General features: G+C 32.2%; 1 protein-coding gene and 1 long non-coding RNA gene across 3 annotated transcripts; one reads left to right on the top strand and one right to left on the bottom strand.

The window, feature by feature from the left end:
- Nucleotides 1-369: 369 nt before the first annotated feature.
- Nucleotides 370-2,931, bottom strand: LOC127863755 (uncharacterized). 2 transcript variants are annotated; one of them, XR_008041163.1, is made up of 4 exons: nt 2,511-2,931; nt 1,024-2,368; nt 832-891; nt 370-664 (listed from the first exon to the last, which is right to left on the bottom strand). It is a non-coding gene; the product is annotated as an uncharacterized LOC127863755 (long non-coding RNA). The 2 variants fall into 2 exon arrangements; XR_008041162.1 differs by having other exon boundaries at nt 1,024-2,911.
- Nucleotides 2,781-20,564, top strand: LOC127863751 (heat shock 70 kDa protein 12B-like). The gene is made up of 5 exons (XM_052403392.1): nt 2,781-3,030; nt 16,411-16,715; nt 17,278-17,496; nt 17,683-17,800; nt 18,524-20,564. The coding sequence occupies exons 1-5, from the start codon at nt 2,991-2,993 to the stop codon at nt 19,573-19,575; spliced, it is 1,734 nt and encodes a 577-aa protein (XP_052259352.1). The 5' UTR covers nt 2,781-2,990; the 3' UTR covers nt 19,576-20,564.
- The last annotated feature ends 1,325 nt before the right edge of the window (nt 20,565-21,889 follow it).

Raw genomic sequence — 21,889 nt, 5'->3', positions numbered from 1 at the left:
TCAGCGGTCATAGTTTTGAAAAGCGTCTGCTTGTAAATTGTTGGTATTTGGTACTTGGAGTCTCTTGTGCCAAAGAAGAGACTGAATATTTGTTTTATTTATCAAGCAATCATTAACTGGTTGGTAGTTCTAACAGTGCGTCAAGATAAGCACCGTGAAAACATTTTAGCACCGAAATACCGAGGCGTTACCCCCCAAGTGCTATCAGTGCGCTTCACACTTGTGGAGTCTTAAACACCTCGGCCGCCCTAACTCAGTTAATTGACTGTTACTGTTTTATTTTTGTTTGATTTTGGTATTGCTTAGTTAATACATAGTTAATACAAACACATACATCAATATTGATGGCCAGCACAATAAAACAAGGAAAAAAGGTAGGAGAACAATCTCCTTTATTTTTCATGTAAAAACATAAACATAAACATGCACACTGTCAACACTTGCCACTTGCAACACCGAGTTCGTTTCACATTTTTTTGATCGACACACATTCGCAAAGTTACATGGATTCACAAAGTTACATGGATTCACAAAGTTGCACTGATTTCCATACACGGGACAATGTTCTTGTTATCGGTGCGATGAAAACACGGTTTTGTCGCAGCTGTACGCCACACGTATGTATTGCCTACTCGGTGTCCACATCAAGGTTTGCAAATTGGCACTGAAAATAGAAAAGCAAATTGTGTTAAACAGTAAACGAAAAGAGTTAACAGTCTGAAATGAGAAAAACATGTATTATGTGTAATATACTATGTATCAAATGAAATAGTAAACACAAACTTCTGAAGAAAAACACACAACTCTACCAACTGTTTGACTGATACTTACTTTTTTGTGTTGTGTTGTCTACTCAGGCGCCTTGCTGTCACTGCTCGTCTAGCACTAGAGCTGAAATGAAATAGAAAGCCTGATAAGAAACTTTCACTGTGTTTGTACAACTTACAATTTATGTGCACAATTTTGCATTTTAGTATAACATACAGTAAAACAATATCAATCAGTTGTTCAACTAATACTCACTTGTTTGTTTTGTTGTTTCCACAAAGGCGCCTTGTTGTCACTGCTCGCCTGTTAGTAAACCTGACTCGTCTAGAAATAGAGAACACTCGTCTAGCAGTAAAGCTGAAATGAAATCGAAAGCATGATAAGAAACTTTTTCATTTGTTTGTACAACTTACAATTTATGAACCAAATGTTGAACTATAACAGTTAACTTGAAACAGCGAACAATTCTACTTACCTATGTTGTCTTCGCTGAAATACAAAAGTCATGTTCATAGCAATCATAGCATATTAACACACAATGAATACAACTCAAAACTTTTAGTAAGAAACTCAGTACTTACTTTGTATTGTGTATCCAATCCTTCTGCTGGCAATCTTCTTCAGTCCAAACTCGAGCTGAAATCAAGACTCAATGCATACATGTAAATTTTGCCAAATAACAAACAGAACTGTGAACCAAAACGTTAACTAAACCAACTTTTCAACTGTATTGGTACTCACCTCTGGAAACTGAAATCATACAGACATTTTGCATAGCACAATACATTTTTAGTATCAAGTTTAAGAATGATTTTTTAACATTTGTTTTAACTAACACAAAGCCTAAATATAAAAGACATGATATGATGAAAAAACAATATGTTTACAGAATTATACATAAAGAAACACAATCTACTTACCATTGCTGACCTGAAATTGAAAAAAACACATTTTGTATAGCACAACAATCATATTTAGTTTTTACATGAATGAAGTGTACTTACATCTGGCCCAGCTGAAATGGAAAAGAGCATAGCAGAACAAAAGTAATCAAAACAGTTCAATATGAAAATTAAAGAAAGTTAGTGTACTTACCACAGCCACACTGAAGTAAAAAAATAATTAAGCATTGCATAACAGTTTACAAGTTACAAAACGTTCAATATGAAATTATAGAAAGTTAGTGTACTTACCACAGCCATACTGAAATGAAAAATACATTAAGCATTGCATAACAGTATACAAGCCATCAAAACAGTTCAATATGAAAATTAAAGAAAGTTAATGTACTTACCACAGCCACACTGAAATGTAAAAAACATTAAGCATTGCATAACAGTATACAAGTTACAAAACGTTCAATATGAAATTATAGAAAGTTAGTGTACTTACCACAGCCACACTGAAATGTAAGAAACACTAAGCATTGCATAACAGTATACAAGTTACAAAACGTTCAATTTGAAATTATAGAAAGTTAGTGTACTTACCACAGCCATACTGAAATGAAAAATACATTAAGCATTGCATAACAGTATACAAGTCATCAAAACAGTTTAATATGAAAATTAAAGAAAGTTAGTGTACTTACCACAGGCTACTGAAATGAAAAACAGACATTTTGCATAGCAGTATACAAGTCATCAAAACAGTTCAATATGAAATTATAGAAAGTTAGTGTACTTACCACAGGATACTGAAATGAAAAATGCATTAAGCATTGCAAAATAATCAAGACTCACCTAGCTGATCTTGAATTATTCTCTGTTTCTCAACTTCTCAGTTGTCCAAAATGACTGCGTTTTTGCGTGGAGACGAAACTAGTTTAAAATGTACTATTTTGTTTATTCAAACACACACACAACTATTAAATGTCGAGATCAACACTTACGCTTTTATAGATGAAAAGTTTCACAAAAATAATGCACTAACAGCAACCAAACAAATAAATGTATTGATTAATGTTTCCCTCCATACACATCATAGACAACTTAAAACTACTCGAAAATAATACATTCTCTACGCGTGTTCATAACAGGCAGTTGCGGAATGAATCGACTTTAAATACTTCGATATCTGATATTTACGTATAGCTTATTACTCAAAACTAGTCTTGAAAATATATTGCCGATTGCAGTGTGTACTACACATCACAAAGACTTTATATTGTACACGGTATATCTTAATGGTGTATTCATTTATTATCAACAAATTTAATACACATGGATTGGTTAAAGCAGTGGATTTTTGGGAGGCCTGCAGGTAAAATGTTTTTTAAATACTGTGTTTACTTTTTAGTATATTACTTTATTTAAGTTGTTTTGTCTTGTATAAATCGAACGTGGCAATTGCTTTTTGTGTGTTTTAAAATAAAAACATCTTTATCTTTTTCTAACTTTTCTTTATAAATTACGACAAAGAAATCAAAGACCTGAAAGGGAATTCCTTAACTTTTTCCTTGTTATCTTGGGAATAATACATTGTGTACCTCATTATTTATGTAATAACGTTGACCCTATATTGTCCTGCGTCTTAAATCGAAAGTGGAATCCGTTCTTTGTCCCCTTAAAATCGAAAGCTCATTCAATATTTCCAGGATAACATATAGGGTTATGAATTTTGTTGTTGATGTTGTTTTTGTATTAAAAAGACGAATTCTGAGTATACATCTATCAGTATATTGACACATAGCAATATAAAACTATTGGACAATTGTATTATTATAGATCACTCAATCGATAAAAAAACATAGTTGATTTCAGCGCTAATGTTGTTTTCTATGTCAAACCATCTATATGATACCAACAGAATCAACGCTTCTATGTGTACATACGTTTGTATGGTTTTATCCATGTTCGGATTCTTGTGCACGTTAAACAAAAATTATGCAATTTAGGATATTTTTTTTCAAAGAACTCGGCAGATATGTGAAAAGGTAAATACAATATTAAGCCATCGATACTGTATTAAGTTAAGCAAAATCCAGGTTGAATTCAATCGCTCACAAAAATATAAAATCAGTGGCAATAACACTGGTAAACCATTTTTATTGTGCCGGGGTAGGTCTGCTCAACCAAATGTCAGGAGTTCGAGAACAGATTTTGTTTGTTCCTTACATGTTCTTTGTAACTCTAGTTTACTAAAAGTGTGTGATTCTATCCGTGTGCAAATGATTTGAATTTTATATTAATCATATGCAAATATTTGTTATTGATTTTATTTTTACGGTTAATTTTATTTAATATACAGGAACCATACTGGAAGCATCACAAACACATTTGCATTTGCATTAATTCGCTGTCCCATTGCAGTGCCATTAGTTCTACGCAACCTTAAGACACTTTTCTACTTTCAATCCGGAATTATACATAGTTAATTTCTAAAATCGTGTTATTAGTTTATAAGGGTGTGGCAATAAAATTAAAACATCTTTACCGGTTAACCGACTGTGCAATCGGTTAGTATGTTTTATTTCTACAAAATGCTAAGCAGAACCCGTTTTTTAAGTAAATTAAGTGCATTTTCATGGAATAAATAATACAATTTTAATTAATAATGCTCGACAATTAACGGTATTGCATATTAAACAACATGCAACGCTAATGGTGGGAATCAATAACGATTCAATTAACATAGTAAAACAGCAATTAACAGCAATAAACCAGTATTATACGATATATTTAACACGGCCCTTGTAAATTTTGACCCATAAGTCGAAATTGTTCGTAAGATAAACGAGGACATCAATAAAAGCATTGCTTCCGTCAAGGCGATACATTAACAGACGGCATAATGTTTACCCAACACCGTGTTGGTGCAGTGAATCAATGTATGGCTTGTTCACCGAATGTAATACGTTCGAGTTAAGCTTTCTAGTAGTGTTTAACAGTGTTACTCTTTTGACTGTTTTATTATAAATACAAAATAACACATTCGTATAAACTCTCACTACTTTCAAAATATCGGTATTCGAACGATGGACAGATGCTTAAAAATAGATAAAAGAAAATGTTTGCACCTAATCGTATACGTTATACGTTATGTAAACGTTTATAATTGGCAGCATTGATTTGTTGAAATTGCGAACGATTATCGCGGCAAATGTGTAGAGTTGAGGGCTATTACCGGTAATAGACACCTCTATTTAACCAGCGACAGCAATCTATAGTTGCGACTTTGGTCTGCTTATTTGAAGTTTTGTTTACCAAGTTATACGACTAAATGTTTGCAAAAATAAAATGTTTGAAAATATCATTGTCCTTAAGATGATAATTATTTATTCAAATCTTATCCATCTGAAAAGTTTTAATTAATCAAGAGAGCGAATAATGATACTAGTTTAAATACAAAACATCGCTTTGTTGCGACCTGAACAAGAAACAAACGTAACAGCATCATTTTTACAGCAAATAAATATAAAAGGTAAACCATTAAAAAGGAAAGAGAAAATAGCACAATAATTAAACGTAGTGGTTTAAGCGATACGATGCAAACGTAAGCGGCCTCACCCAAAAAGGATGCTTAGTAAAGAACATGAGACATTAGTTTATCTCATATTAATATGCTATAAGACCAAACAACTACAGACATTCACCAACATATATGTGCAAATCTATGTATTTTAAAATGTTATTAATAATAAATTTAAATAAAAATATGGTGTTGTGGTTTAGGAATCAAAGGAATCTTATATTACTTTTATGTTTGAAGAGAGTAGATGTTCGTTCAATATGACATGTTTGAAAGTATACTTATCAATTTTTACATTTGCAGTAAACCGGTTATTTAACCGGTTACAATAATTGAACAACCGACTAATTTTTAGTTACCTGTTACATCCCTAGTAACTCACATACTTTCTAATACAAGCCAACTACAAGAACGAGAGAGATACCATGCCAATTATAAGAATAACCAATCCGCATATATTAGATACTTGGGATTTAATTGTTAAATGCGAAAACCTTACTTGGAATGTCACACAAGACCCCATATGCGGAGAAAATCACTTACTCAGAGCATGACATTGAACACAATGCTTTGATTAATCTCCTAAATACCAAAGGGCATGTTTTATCGATATGTACTCTTATATTTATTTAATCAGATTATTAAAAACAAAAACAACACAAAATAATTTCGCGACACACTTTAAAGAACACATCGCATATGTCAACATATTACAAAAAGCTTTTGAAATACCTCAAATCAATGTATTTAAAAATGGAGTCTTATTATGAATGTTGATGAAGCAACGTGAACACAGTCTTTTGAAAAAATACTCTGAAATTTTCGGTAAATCATGTATTATCGATGAGTTTATACGTGTTTCAAAGGACACACAAAAAACTTGTCCACGTTTACAATAGTTTTGTCAGTGTTCGAAACAAACATTCCTAGGCAATTGTACAATATGTCTTATTCAGCCAGTGTTAACGTCGCAATGAACACTGATTTAAAGTCATGCATCTTTCTCATCACAAGTATGACAACAGAAGTGGTGACAATTAATAAAAGTGCAACTGCATATACTTCTGGAGGACAACTCTTTTTATGAAAGACAAAAACACAAACAAATTCCTTTACAACTCTGGACAATGCATACAACAACGTACACAATACCACATGATGCTCACAGGATTTATAAACGGGTAATGTGACAAACTACGTCGGGGATTTTTTTTTTAATCGTGAGTGAATCGCTGGATTGGCTACCTCAACCTTTAAAGAGGCAGGAACATTTATGTAGTTCTAAAGTTAGAAGTGTTTCTCCACATGTTTCAGGATACTTGAATAAATGTTTCAAAAAAGCTTTTTTTTTTTTAGTTTGGTACAGACATCGTCACAGGGTTTAGTGCATTCAACAAGTGTCGTCCGTCTTTATGCATACATAGAATAACGAACGAAATCAATAAAGAGCATATTCTGGAAACTCAGAGTAAAGGTTAATGACAAAACGAGGTTTGTCTATAAAAAAATCGAAACAAATTAATTTGAATGTGTAATTGGTTTTTTAAGTAGGTTCCCCACCTCTAAAAAGACGTTTAACTTGCAGTATACGGTATGCACTATTTTATCATTAACATTTTGAGTCGGATATTTGTAATGACCCGTTGCTGTGTGTTTAAATTATTTTCTGCGTACAACAACTTACCGTAACTATAAGAGGTATTAAACCTTTCACTCTTGATAATGTTACTTGAGGTTCATTTATCCAATACGAAGTGCAACGTAAAGATATATTTTCACTTCTAGTTGTATTAGATATGCTCATTTTGAATCATTGTAAGATTATGCCTTTAATCTCAATTTCGGATATATACGATAATAATTCATTATTGTTAGTGTGAGCATTTGCCGATCGTACTTACACATTTCTTAACAAATATAATTAAACGTGGTGTTCAATTACAACGGGGTACGATCTAAATAAACAAATACATAGTGATGGATCCTTTTTTTAACTGTAGGGACGTTACTTGTTGATGGCGCCGAGGAAAAAGAAACCAATAAAAACAAAATCATATTATCTCACAATTTGTAAGATGACTTAAATACTTAATCTTTATTTTAGTGCGCACAATTTATTTTCACCATAGAATATTCAGACATGCATGCTATATACATAATAGCTCATGTTTATTTACTGTTAAGGTGTAAATAAATACAGGTTTAACATACATTCGTAAACAATACATACACAGATAATACAGACTTAAGAAAATACTGGTGTGGTAAACAATATTTATTTTAATTGTTATGATGAATGACGTCGATATATGACATGTGCGTACATATTTAGATAAAAAGATTAGTTACTAAATGATTTCTTCTGTTTAAATTATTATTTTATTTATTTCGAAAGTTGGCTTTATTTTATATACAAATCCACGTAAAGAATGTCTTCCATTTTACAATTAAAGAGGTACCGTTCAATGTCAAGGTTTTGGGTTAATATTCTTTACACACTTTTCTTCTTAAAGGTTGGTTACTATTTCTTTGATGTGAGTTATCAACTGTTCTTCCAAATATTCAGTATTTTCACTTATTATGTTATTTTATCATTGGTAGCATAGCAAATGAATGTTTGTTCCAGCATGTAAATCGAAACATTCTTTGTAAATAAAGCAATCTCATTCCTGGTGGTTATTTCTAGTATTTCTAGTTTACCATAAATATGAGTAAGTAGAGATAAAAGCAGTGGTTTTTCAATACTTATCTTTCACAGCAGATAATTATTCCTACGATTCCAATGACATTTCAATACATGTTTATTATGGTAATCGATCACCTCTGAAGTTAATTTTATGTCCAGAGTATCTTCAAAACACTCTGGATCCAACCGGCTTTTTATTGCATAAGGAAGCCTCTGGTATAACGTGGGCGCCATTTTGTTTTCGGACTTCTTTCAAGCATAATGGCCGCGCCCATCGACAGTTGTCAATTGAAGGAAAACAAAGTGCAAATCATGCCCAATACCTAGGAACGCGATACATAAAGTATGCAGTGCAGTTAGGCTATAGATTGCCTCGATTTAAGACCAAAATTATGAACGCTCTGTCCTGGGAATTGGAGAGGAACAAGGAAATTTTGGATATCTAAGTTCTGTAGTAGCGGCACCCTGTAATAGCTATAACATTGTTTTTTAACTTCTACCCATGGTTCGAGTTGTCGTCAGCAGTATTTCTATGAAACTAACAATACAGATTTGTGTTTCATAGTTATAGTGCTTAAGACATAAAACACAATCATCTTCGAAGTCAAGTTTCTTGGAGCAAGTTTGTGGTAAGCATTTATCCAATATTGTTTATACTTTTTGTCAACACAGCTAGATGTACATTAACTTTTCATGGCCAGTTTCCAAGACTTGCCATTCAACCATCTCAAGTATTCTAATTGTCTGGTCAAAAGTACAAGTCCGTGGTCATCGTATGTTGTAAAACTAACATATATCATGTGTTTCAACTTTGTTTTTTTTTTAATTTTCATTACATTTTCATAAAGCAAAAATATCAAACACACACATTTTAAAATTGTGTGGGCAATTAATTATGTTTTGTAAGCTTCTTAAACGACCCTATGGCCGAGCTGGACAACACAAGAGTTGAAATTTAATGTCCCTGTCCAACCAGATTGGTTTAACCTGGAAGTAAATTAGTTAAGGCAATGTAATTCAGTGCATCTCAATTATTCTTATGAAAAAAAGCAAAGAATTTAGGTTATTTTTACAGGACTTCTTTGGAACCAAATATTGCCCATTAAAAAAATCAGCTCAATATTAGTAGAGTGTCAAAAAGTTGGTTTATCCAACCCCTACTATGATATTGTTTAATCAAATTTAATATAAAAATAGCGTACATGTACATTTAGCTACAATGACATAACATTTTCATATTACTGAGTACTCCTCAGATTAAAATTTGTCAAAGATTTTGTAGCAGCACAAATGAAAATAAAAAACACACTTGATTACATGTACTTTCTTTTGATACAAATGCATTCTTACTAGTACGTTAAACTGACATGTGATATTTGCACTGATCAGAGAATTAAAATGTGAACACGTGTAAAATAATATGAGTTAACTTAGAAAAAATAGTTGCTATTGTTCATTTAGTTTTTCCTTTAAATCATTGAGTTAATAAATGTTGCACCGAGTTACTTATTTAGTTTTAAAGGTATTTAGAAATTATCTAAGTAAAATTATTAATGCAATATTTTGTGAACTATGCATAAACTTTTAAAGAAAGCCGCCCATGCAATGTAAAAGCAATACTATGGAAGAAAACAGCTTATTTTTAGTATAAATATATAATATTTACTAAACTCTAAGAGAAAATTTACAAAGGGTATTTAAATAACTGATTTTGTTATGACATTTGGGTTTCTAATAACAAATTAATCAGCCCTCTGTCCACTATTGTTTATTGGAAAATCCAGACAGAATCTATAAGAACCCCAGAATATAATTCAAAGCATGTAACAAGTCCATTTACCCGAATAGACTACATTAGTATTGTTAAACTTGGTTGTGAGAGTATTACATAAAAAAATATTAGAGAATAATAGAATAAATAAACCAATAAATATTTGTAAAATAACAACAACTGCATTTTAAATAAACATTCATTTCTTAGTTCTTTACAAAATTAATATCACCCTCTTGTAAATTTTAGTTTAAATTGATTGTAATTTGAAGTAATGTAACATTAACTTTTTAAAAGTGATATACATTTTTAATTTAAAAGGTGACTTACATGTAGGTGTTTCCCTGTATCAATATAATCTTACTGTGACTCAATAAAAAAAAATTTTGGCAAAAAACTAAAGTAATAAAAGCCTTTCAATATAGGTAAGTGGCAAGGTAACACAATCATGTTTTACAGTTATTATTTACTTTACTTTATTCACACTTTGTCTTTAAATATATAATTATGTTGGTTGGTAAAGCAGATTCTTGATTTTCAAGCACTGAGCAGGATTTCTTAATTAATATAGGTCTCACAAGACTAGTACAAAAACAATGTGTTATTAATGCTGATTCTGTACAAATGTAAGAAAAGAACGAAAGATATAAGTAATATTTTTATTACTTTAAATAACAATAATAAGAAATAAGAGTATGCTCCATAGAAAATTTCATACATTAAACTTAAATTTAAAATATAACAAACATATTATTTATTTGAATTATAATGCTTATCAAGCCTTAACACACTGTGTATGTACAGCTCGTTGTCCGGCTTGCTTAAACCTTAACATTGGCTCTAAAATCTCAGTGCTTCCATCTACAACTTTGAAACTTCATATGAAGCTGCACTTTGATGAGTTCTACATGCCACACCCATTTTTGGGTCACTAGGTCAAAGGTCAGGGTCACTGTGACCTCTAATATTCTTCTGAAAAGCTTTCATTTATTCCAAACTTCACCCGCAGCCGAGCATTGGCATCCGCTATGCGGTGCTCTTGTTTGCCACTGTCGTCGGCACAAAAAATGATATATCTGCATGTGCATACAACCAAATCAGTTATACTGTCACTTAATTATAGTAAATTTTAGTTAATTATAGGCTTTAATTTGTATTATGACACCACTCATGATGTGACTATACAATTATACAATTACGGGACAAATTATCTATAAGAGAAATTCCAATACATCACCATATCATCTCAGATTTAAGGCAGAGAATCTATTGTTTTTTCAACTGCCATTTTTACTATTACATATTTTTATTATTTTAGGTTATGATGCATTGATCTTGTTTCTGAATTCACCAAGCAATCTATTATCATGTTAAACTTTTGAAGAGAGATGTTATCTGATATTAAAATTATAAAAATATAATAACTACTAAGTGAAAAAACTTCAGTTGAATACTGTGACCAACTAAAATTTGCCAAAGAGCAAAATTTTAATCAGATCTAAAATTAAATTAAATACAAGTATAATGAAAGACTCTGCCTCTGGGATCCCAGTTAAGACTTGTCAAATCTGCAAATTTGCCCTTGGGCATATAGAATTGGGAACTAATTACCATCAAGTCATGTTAAAAGGAGTAGGGTGTAGCATGCTTTTATTTATCTCTTGAGCTTTCAAATGAATTTTATGGGTAATTTTTATACAACAAAACAGAAGTGGCAGTTTTTTTTTCAAGCAGAACACATGATTCATACGAATGATATCATATAGTGTATTTTACCTTTGACTTTAAAGGATGACCTTGACTTTTCACCACTCAAAAGTTGCAGCTCCATGAGATACACATGCATGCCAAATATCAAGTTGCTATCTTCAATATTGCAAAAGTTATGACCAAGGTTAAGGTTTTCGACAGACACACACAACAGACAGGCCAAAAACAATATTCCCCCGATCATTCGATCCGGGGGAATAAAAGGTTATTTAAAGATGATTTTAATTCACTTAAGCATATAATTAAAAGGAAAAGTGCATTTAATGCACATTTCATGCAACAGTAATTGCATTGTATTTTTCTGCATTTAGTGTGCGTTCAATACACTTAAAAATGGAGACAAGACACACTTTTAACAGAAAGAATGTATTTTTTCAGCATTTTCCAGCATTAATAATCTTCTAGTGTATTTTTTATCATCACAATTGCACTTTACTAGGAAATCAGTATGTTAACCCTTTCCCACTCAGAGCTAAAGTGGAAATTGCTATGTGAAAACAACATAAAACCAGAACAGCTTGCGAGTAACTCACAGTCTGTTCTGGTTTTATGATGTTTGCTGCCCATCAGTATCTAACGAATGAAGATGAAGCCTTAAAAACATGAATTTCATATAAATAATAGTGAATAAAATTTATACAGTACCTAATTAGTAGCAATAGGCATTATATGGTTTACTTGTGGTAGAAATAATGCATTTTGTATAATACAACACACCTGTCGATAATACCCGAAAGGAGAGTTAGACAGTATATATAGATAGATAGATAGATAGATACATTACTAAATCAATATAGCTTTCCATACAGTTCAATACAATGTTCAATTAAATACTCAATGCAAAGTTGGAATATGACATCAAGCTTGGAATAATCTTTTCAATAATGTATAATATGCTGTTATAATTTAAAAGTGAAATAGACACTTGCATATAAAAACTGATTTTACATCAAAATTAATTGTTAAATTTGATTTTGTAAATACTCAAAAAATGAAACAGTTTATAAATGCAGTCAAAATGATAAAATATGCAATTACTATAAATAATAAAGTAAGAGAAACGCGCTTTGGTACTAAAAAACTAATGAATATTACAATAATACATTCTGAATATGTAATTAACAGTTTTATCTAAGAAAATCACCAATTCTTTTCATATCAATGTACATGATTCTGGCATTGTTTGTGCAACTGTAAATAATATTCTATGCAGTGAAGTAAATTTTTCATTTTGAGAGCATAAATTGTTGAATTTGGCACAGTAAATTGATATAAAATGTCCATCTAAGTCAAATTTAGTTTTAGATTTATGTTAGAAGATTTAAAAAAAAACGGGCCCAGGTACTCACAAAATTCAAAGGTATTAATTACGTTTATGGGATAACCATTAACATGTGTTCCTTTGTAAAAAAACTTATTTTTTATGTACTGTTGAAACATTTAAATCTAAGTATGATCTCGGATACTGGAAATTTTAATCATTGAAGTTTTTAACACAAAGTGATTATCATTTCAACATTTATGAGTTGCTTGATGATTTAAGTCCTGTATTTCATCTTACACACAATTGCCGGTGTATATTTTTGTTAGTAATGATTTCTGTGATAATTGTGAATAAGTAACATTTATATTTACCATTTGCATTTATTGCTTCATTGGAACAATATAGACAGACATCGCGCTTTGATGGTTATGTTCATTTAAGCCCCAAAAGTATGGTAATTAAAACTTAAATAATACAGAAAGAAAGCACTATAAAACTGTTCTACTTTAAGAGATGTTAATTTTTATATTATATTTAATCATTCTAGAAGCACATACCAGTATATATTAAAAATATTATCAGAAAAATGTCAAAATATAGTGCTACATTTATGAGTAAAACAAGCAAATCCAGTTGCATAGAGCTGTTTACTGTTATTGTAACGATTTTCAATATACATATAGTGTGATAATAGCATTTCTTAAATAATATGCAATATAAAATTGCAAAGATATTAAATATAAATGTCATGTTTTTACTAGGCATTTATTTTCTTGCAATGGATAAAGAAGGAGCGATATTGATAGATGCAAAATTGAATAACATTGTCCACTGTCTACCTAAATTAGTTGGACCACACATAGTGTAACACATATGTATGCATTAAGGTAGTCATCATAATCAGAACTAATTAGTACCCAACATAAACATTAAGAATACACTATAAACACCTTGACATTGACCTGATTGCAAAAAAACACATTAAAATGCGATTAGTTGAAATCCGTCAAAATTTTTATAGTTTTTAAATACTCCACTAAACATGACATTGTCTTTCCCATTAAATACATCTTTTTTTAGACTATTTTCACAAAACGTGACCAGGAAACATCTGGTATGTCTTATTCAATTTCAAGTTAATTAATTTTGGATTGATCAAATGCGAAAGGTCAAGCAACTGTGTCATGTTTAAGGATAAAACATAGCATGTACTTGATTGAAAGATGTTGCCCAATTCTAGCAGGGACCTATACATACCTGTTTGTATAGTCCCTGTTCTTATTATATACTTTAAATTGCATGTTTATATAATGTATGTAATAGTGAATAAAAACAAACTAGTACTTTTAACATAGTTGTGAATAAATTCGTTCATGGTTCAGAGTGAAAATGGTTCTAATTGGCATCTCTCAGTCATTTAACAAGCCATACAATTACTACAACAACTATTTTGGTTCCCTGAAAACAAGACACTTCTGTTACTGTAGCCAAAATGATTAACTAAATGTAAGCGCAAGCATGTGGACTTGTTTTGAATGTATGAGAACATTTCAATGTCCATTAATTTCCTGTTTTTCAAAATGTCACCGTTGTTATAATAACACAGTCAAGGCACTTGCAGGTTTACCGTTGCATCCTGCTCTACCGATGTCTTGCATGTACTTTTCAAGTGTTGTAGGTGGTTGCATATGCATAACTCTTGCAATCGAAGGCGGGTTTAGACCCATAACTAAGGCAACTGTTTCAAGCACTAAACACACTTTTGGATTTTTCTTTCTGAGCTCAGAAATAATGTGAGCTTTCATTCTGTCCTTGTAGTTTTTGAGAAATTGTGCAACAATTCAATCTTCTGGTTGTGTACTGGATTCAGGACAATATGCATGTTTTCCTAGTTCATAGCAAAGTAGTTGAAAGTAATAGCCTAGAGATTCCAAATTATCACAGTACATAATTTATGGTGACTATAAACTCAATATGTTGTTCTTTTAATTCAGGCAGTACTTCATGCATTATCATATCATACTTTTCATATTTGTGAATATTTGGCATTCTTTCTTATTTTTCCCCAAAAATGATTAGGGCAGTCAAGGTTGGCTAATACTTTTGTCGTGTTCTTGAATTGGAGGCTTTCAATAAGGTTTTCTAAAGCACTTGGTGTTGCTGTCGCTGTAAGTGCCAAGTGAGGTATTTTGGGAAACAAACATGTCAGGTCTCCAAGTCTGTTGAACGCTTTGCAGAAATCTGAAAACCCTGTAAAAACAAGACACATTACAAATATGATGTTGTTCTGTCGTAATTCCAGCAATCCATATTTAATTTATTTTATAACACGGTTTTTGAATGAACTGGAAAATGCAATCAGAAAATTCAACTTTTTTCATTCTTTAAACTAGGAATGTGTCCATAGTTACTCAGAAATCTATGAATAATAAACAGTCAGATATATTTATGAATAATCGCTAGGTGTGGAATTAGCAAATTGCTTATTGTCATTCAACACAATACAACAATCGTGGTAAAGATCGCGAAAACATCTTACTACCTGAAAAATAATGCTTTTTCATGAGCCAGTTAGAAGAACTTCGATCGTATCTTTCAAATCATAAAGACTCTTTAGGGCTTTCAATTGGTAGTCGCTAAAACTAAACTCTATCTTCAGCTTGCTCGTCGTATATTCTAGATCAGACTTGAAATCCATTTTAACTCTGAAATGGTAACAATACCATGCAATATACCGTTTGCCGTAAAAGTCAACTTATCATTTGTTATGTAATTATATATAATTCAATTGCTTGTTTTTGTATAAAAAATAATAAGAAAATGATTTGGAATGGTAAAAATGCGTTTACCCTCTATGTATTGCATCACTATTTTTATGCGTAGTATATCGCCTTTTAACGCAGGCGGATCACGCGTTGGGTGTTTCAAAGCCAAGATGGCTGGTAGTTAGGTACGAGTCTACTCTTAACGGAGAATCCGGAGATGGACGAAGTGTTACGACTGTCTTCAAAATTAATGACGCATGTCTAAACACATATTTATCATCAGAGTAGTGAGATGTTTTCTTTATATGGCTCTTATTGTTACATAATGTGTATGTGCTTTCCCTTAATTTAATAATAATAATTTCTGCACATATTGTTAAAATGTAATCGCTTATTGGGTGAACTGCGCGACAAACCTTCTATTGACCGAAATGGTATAATGTTAATTGACTTTAACACCTCGCTGTGTTTTTTTGGAATAAAAGTCATAATTTCATGTTTTTGTGTTATAGACAAGGAGTTTGTAATACAATGATAATTTACACTTATTATTACGAAATGACATTACCTTTTTCCGAAATACTCTCCAGAATTAAGCAGTAAATTATCAAAATCTGGACTTTTGACAAGTTTAATAGTTTAAAGCATTACTGATTCTGCTTCAATATCAAGCAGCCCTTCATTGAATCAGATTTAACTTTGTATTAATGTGGTATATTTATAGTAGATAAGGATGATTTGAAGTAATATTCATTTTTTGCCATTGCTTTCTTGAGTAATTATTTTTGAAAATAAAATGCTTATATATATATATATCACTCTAGTAATAAAACTGAAAAACATTAAATACTTAAATATTGAAATGTTTGTTTTGCACAAAAACAAGTCATATCATGTCATATAATTATATATTGAGATAAAACCAATGCTGTCGGAAACCAATGCCTGATTGTGGCCGCCTTCGACTTCGGGACCACGTACAGTGGATATGCGTTCTCTTTCAAAGACTCTCCAAATGACGTCAAAACTAACAAGGGTTGGACTGCCGGATCTGGTCAACTTATCTCACTTAAAACATCGACAAGTGTTCTTCTCAAGCAGAATAGTGAGTTCGATTCATTTGGATTTGATGCCGAGGACAAGTATTCGTCATTGGCAGGAGCAGGAAAACATCATGGTTGGAGATTGTTTAGAAGATTTAAGATGGTACTACACAATCAGGTAAATCGACACATTTATAATTTACTTCAATCTTCTTGGCGCACCATAGTCTCTTTTTAAAATATTTAATGAATGATTATTATTTTACGTACACGGTAACTGGCAAACAAATACAAATGTTGTCACAATCGAATGCATAATTATGGTTGTAAAATACGTTTACAACGAACGTTTTTAAGGCATTTGCCCATATAAATTACAATATATATATATATATATATATATATATATATATATATATATATATATATATATATATATATATATATATATATATATGTATATATTAGAGTCCATATGTCCAATGTTACATACAATGTGCAATGTTCTATTCGATAGCATTATGCAATCCTCTTCAGCACGTCTTTTCTATAAATCTAATTCCATTGTGTCTTCTGTGTAAACGCTCAATACATTTTGTAACACATTAATATACATTCTCGTTATAAAAATAAATGATTATAAGTTATTTCAGCCGCTGTGGAGTATGGTATTACAGGACTTATTTTATAATGTGAACTACTCCGCATAGCTATTGTATTTTATACATGTTCTGTTTCAGCGTATTTCGCGTTCAGCAACAGTTGAAGATTTGGAAGGTAAAACTTTCCCAGCCAAACAGATATTTACGATGTCGCTCAAGTATCTACGGAAACACCTGTTGGACGCTTTGAGTTTGCATACAATTGGGACGAGAGAAACTGACATCAGATACATAATTACTGTACCAGCTATCTGGGGAATAGCTGCCAAACAGTTCATGAGAGAAGCAGCGGTTGAGGTACAGAACATTTTATAAATAAAATAACTCTTGTTCATTGATTTTTCTATGTAAATTTACTCAACATCAATCAAGAACAAGTGCCACGTTCATATATCTCACATTATGATTATATTTTTGTTAATGGAATAATAAATAGGAACAAATACAGACACATTTTTTAAACATTATTTTAACACCATTTAGGCCGGGATCGATGTCGAACGCCTAAAATTGGCCCTTGAGCCCGAGGCAGCTGCTGTATGCTGTGAGGCCCTCGGTCACACGTTAGTGGGACAAAAGTTCATGGTCGTCGACTTAGGAGGTAAATCTTATGTTACTGCTACTGCCACTACGACTACTGCTGCTACTATTGCACACCTTCGACAACTTCTAATACTAGAACAACAGCTACTTCTAACACTACTATTGCTACTGTACCGCAGTTAATACATCTTCTACTACTACTAACTACTTCTACTACTACTACTACTACTACTACTACTACTACATACTACTACTACTACTACTACTACTCACTACTTACTACTACTACGACTACTACTACTAGTCTACTACTAACTACTACTACTACCTACTACTACCTACTACTACTACTACTACATACTACTACTACTACTACTACTGACTACTACTACTACTACTACTACTACTGACTACTACTACGACTACTAGACTACTACTACATCGGCTACTACTACGAGAGACTACTACTAACTACTACTACTACTACTACTACTACTACTACTACTACTACTACTACTACTACTACTACTACGACTACGACGACGACGACTACTACTTATACTACTACTACTACTACTACTACCACTACTACTACCACACTACACACTACTACTACTACTTCTACTACTACTACTACTACTACTACTACCACTACTACTACTACTGACTTTATTTTTTACAACTTCCACCTCCACCTTTACTCCTACAACAACAAATTATACATTTACAACAACAACTGCTTCTACTTCTACTTCAACTTCTACTACTACTACTATTCCAGGTGGAACTGCTGACATATCTGTCCACGAAAAACAAAGTAATGGCTCACTGAAGAATATTCACGGCCCCAGCGGCGGTCCGTGGGGCGGAATATATGTCGATGAAAACTTCATGGCGTTTATGACAGAAGTATTTGGGACAATGGCCATTAATGCCTTGCAAAGTAAAGACATGTACGATTACTTTGATATGATTCGTGACTTTGAGGTAAAGAAGAGGAAATTCCAGTTTGATTCTAAGACCGACATCACATTTCGCATCCCAGTGGTACTCAAGGAAATGTCAGTGGAGCAGTGTCATCAGTCTTTACCCGACCGATTGTCATCTTTGAAATACGGTGGAAAGGTTTTCCTAAGAGGACAAGATAAGCTTTGTATCAACTCGTCAATCATGCAAAGTTGGTTCACAGATACGGTTTCCAAGACGGTGATTCATATAAGCAGTGTTCTTAAAGAACAAAGAATGAAAGATGTTGGTCTTATCGTTTTAGTTGGAGGGTTTGCAGACAGTCCATATGTCCAACAGAGGATTCGGCAAGAATTTCCTGAGAAACAGCTGATCGTTCCTGGTGAGGCGGGTCTTGCCGTGCTGAAGGGAGCCGTGATGTTTGGACATAAGCCTGACATTATTTCATCCAGGGTTATGGATTACACGTATGGGGTTAAAGTAAATACAATATATGACGAGAAAAAACATCCTGCCGAAAAGAAAGTATACGAAGACGGAAAATGGGAGGTCAAAGACGCTTTCATGATTTTTGTTAGATTGAATGAAGAGGTGCAAGTTGATTCCAAAGTGACACATTTTTGCACTCCTAGAGATGAACATTCTGAAATTAAAATTTACAGGACAAAAGACAGGGATCCGGCTTTCACAACAGATCCAGGATGTGAACAACTTGGTCTAATTGAAATAGTCAACAACAGAGACAGTCCACTGAAGGAACAGACCATTAAGATAACGTTTATGTTCGGAGACACCGAGTTGCATATATTTTGTGAAAACGTTATGACTGGCAAAGTGAAGACATTAACACTTGACTTAAGCGGATGAAACTGTCACTATTGATACGCGGAATTGACAACTTTTGACAATAATTATCTGTAACAATTCATGAGGATACTGGTATTTTTTATGTAAATACTATATAGTTTGATAAAAGAACCAAACGAGATATTGTCTTTAGAAAGAGCTATAAAATACTCCAGTTAAAAAAAACGGTTATTTAAATTGTAAGTGTGCACATTGTCTTATGCGTATCAATCGAATATGCACGTTAGGTTGAAATAATTGTATTTTATACGAATAGACAAACAAGTAAACAAATTGACCTTTCGTGTATCATATTATTTAAAAGAAGGCTAATCAATCACTGCGAACATGGTGATATATCGTGGATGTAATATTTATAAAACATTCCAACACCGAATACGTTTATAGTAATTAAAAAAGTAATTTAACATTTTAAGTTAGCACATGGAACGACCATGAATCGTGAATAATGCATCCTTTGACAACTGAGACCACATGACTATATATTGTTTTGTTTTGTGCCTTTTAATTATGTTTATTATTGTTCTACATGTAGTTGTGTAGTGTTTTTAAAGTATTAATGCTATTTCAATTTATTCGTTTTTGCTCAGTCATGTTTTTATTAACGTATGACATATGACATCAAATATACATTAAACTTTACAATCTGTAAGAGGTATACTAGAATTAGTTCGTCTGTGGTTTAAGTATTTTTTACAGGACACCCATATGTCTTTCGTGTTAAACACAATCGAAAAAAGTTAACAAAACACACACAAACAGAATCCTGTTTGTTCTGGTCTCAATCGAATACCATTTTTGTCGATCTTTTCATGACGATTTGTATAGCTCTTTATAGCTTTCAGTTTGTATGTGTATGTAATGTACCTAAATATATATTTTTGTTTGATTTAAAAATTATTAATTTGTTATGAAATATTAAACGATCAAACGATATATTCATTTGAATATATCTAATGAATCAACATGAATAAACAATTTAAAATGTTCATGACATGTTATTCAGATCAGTTTGTTATAGTTATGATCATCTTCATTAAAATAAAAACATGATTTTTTTTTATATTAAAATCTACATTAATTTTTCCTAAAATTGGTGGGACTGGCTCTGTTGCTTGACAATTATATCAATCAGTTTATATCCCGAACGCTGTTTAACTTATGAGTGATTTGGACTGAAATTATGTATCCGGCCATTCTGTAACTACCTCTAATTCAAGCCGAGCAAAATTCAATTGCTGGAACACTATGCACACAATTTCTATCGCACCACGGACTTCACTGTCAGGTTATTTTAAGTATCAACTATAAATATATAACATCGTACAAAATCACTCATGATGGCGCTAAACACACTCTTTGGAACAGTATAACTTACCCTTGGGATAGACATGAGCATCAAATCAGAGGATACACAGTGAGACAACTTTCTTACAAAAGCACTTCAAAGTGCTGATCATAATCATAACATTCCCTGACCGTTCTGGCCGTTGTGTGGAAAGGCAATTAAAGACGAGTCAGGTCAGATGAAGGCTGCTAAAGTAAGATCAACCAAGGGGAAGAACTTACACCCGTTCAAATGTTCAAACAATAGTTTCTTCTGACGGTATCGACGGCATCGACGGCAGCCTCTATCTAGAGTGTCACTTCTTCCAGCTTCTCGCCGTTCATGGTTTTGTGTTGTTCGTGCTGGGCACCATGCTCTTACATTTCTTCGTGCTGACCTCCATCCCATATATTCCTGCTCTTGAATAAAGTATGTTGGTGAGATTTTGGAGTTCACTGCTGGTGCCACCCATGAGTTCAATGTTATGAGCGAATCTAAATTTGATGATGTGTCTGCCACCGGCCATTGGAATTAAGTTATAAAACCTATAACAGTAATATGACAGTTTCAAATCATGTCCAACAAATGATTTGGAAAGTAGGAGAATTAAAAAAAGTACAGATCAATTAATAAACAAAATTCAATTCTATTACCTGACAATACAAAAATAAAATACAATGTTAATGAATGAAATAATGTGCCATTCTACAGAAGATATATCCCAGGTTGACAACTGTAACATAATTCATCAACGCTTAATTTGCCGAAAGTTTTCATGTACCGATAAAGGAGGGACGTTACCATATATTGTCGGTAACTGTTCGAGTACGAAATAGGCCCGTATTAGTCAAATGTACGATAATTTTTTTTGTTTATGACTGTTTACCTCAGAAACAATGGCACTGTAAGAAATAACTTAATAAAAACAATTTAAGTTAATAATACAGTCGAATGAATGATCACGCGTTCTGATATTAATTAAGTCTT

This window comes from Dreissena polymorpha, unplaced genomic scaffold, assembly GCF_020536995.1.
Source record: "Dreissena polymorpha isolate Duluth1 unplaced genomic scaffold, UMN_Dpol_1.0 chrUn033, whole genome shotgun sequence".
Taxonomy (NCBI): domain Eukaryota; kingdom Metazoa; phylum Mollusca; class Bivalvia; order Myida; family Dreissenidae; genus Dreissena; species Dreissena polymorpha.
This window is presented reverse-complemented; position numbering and strand designations above follow the sequence as displayed.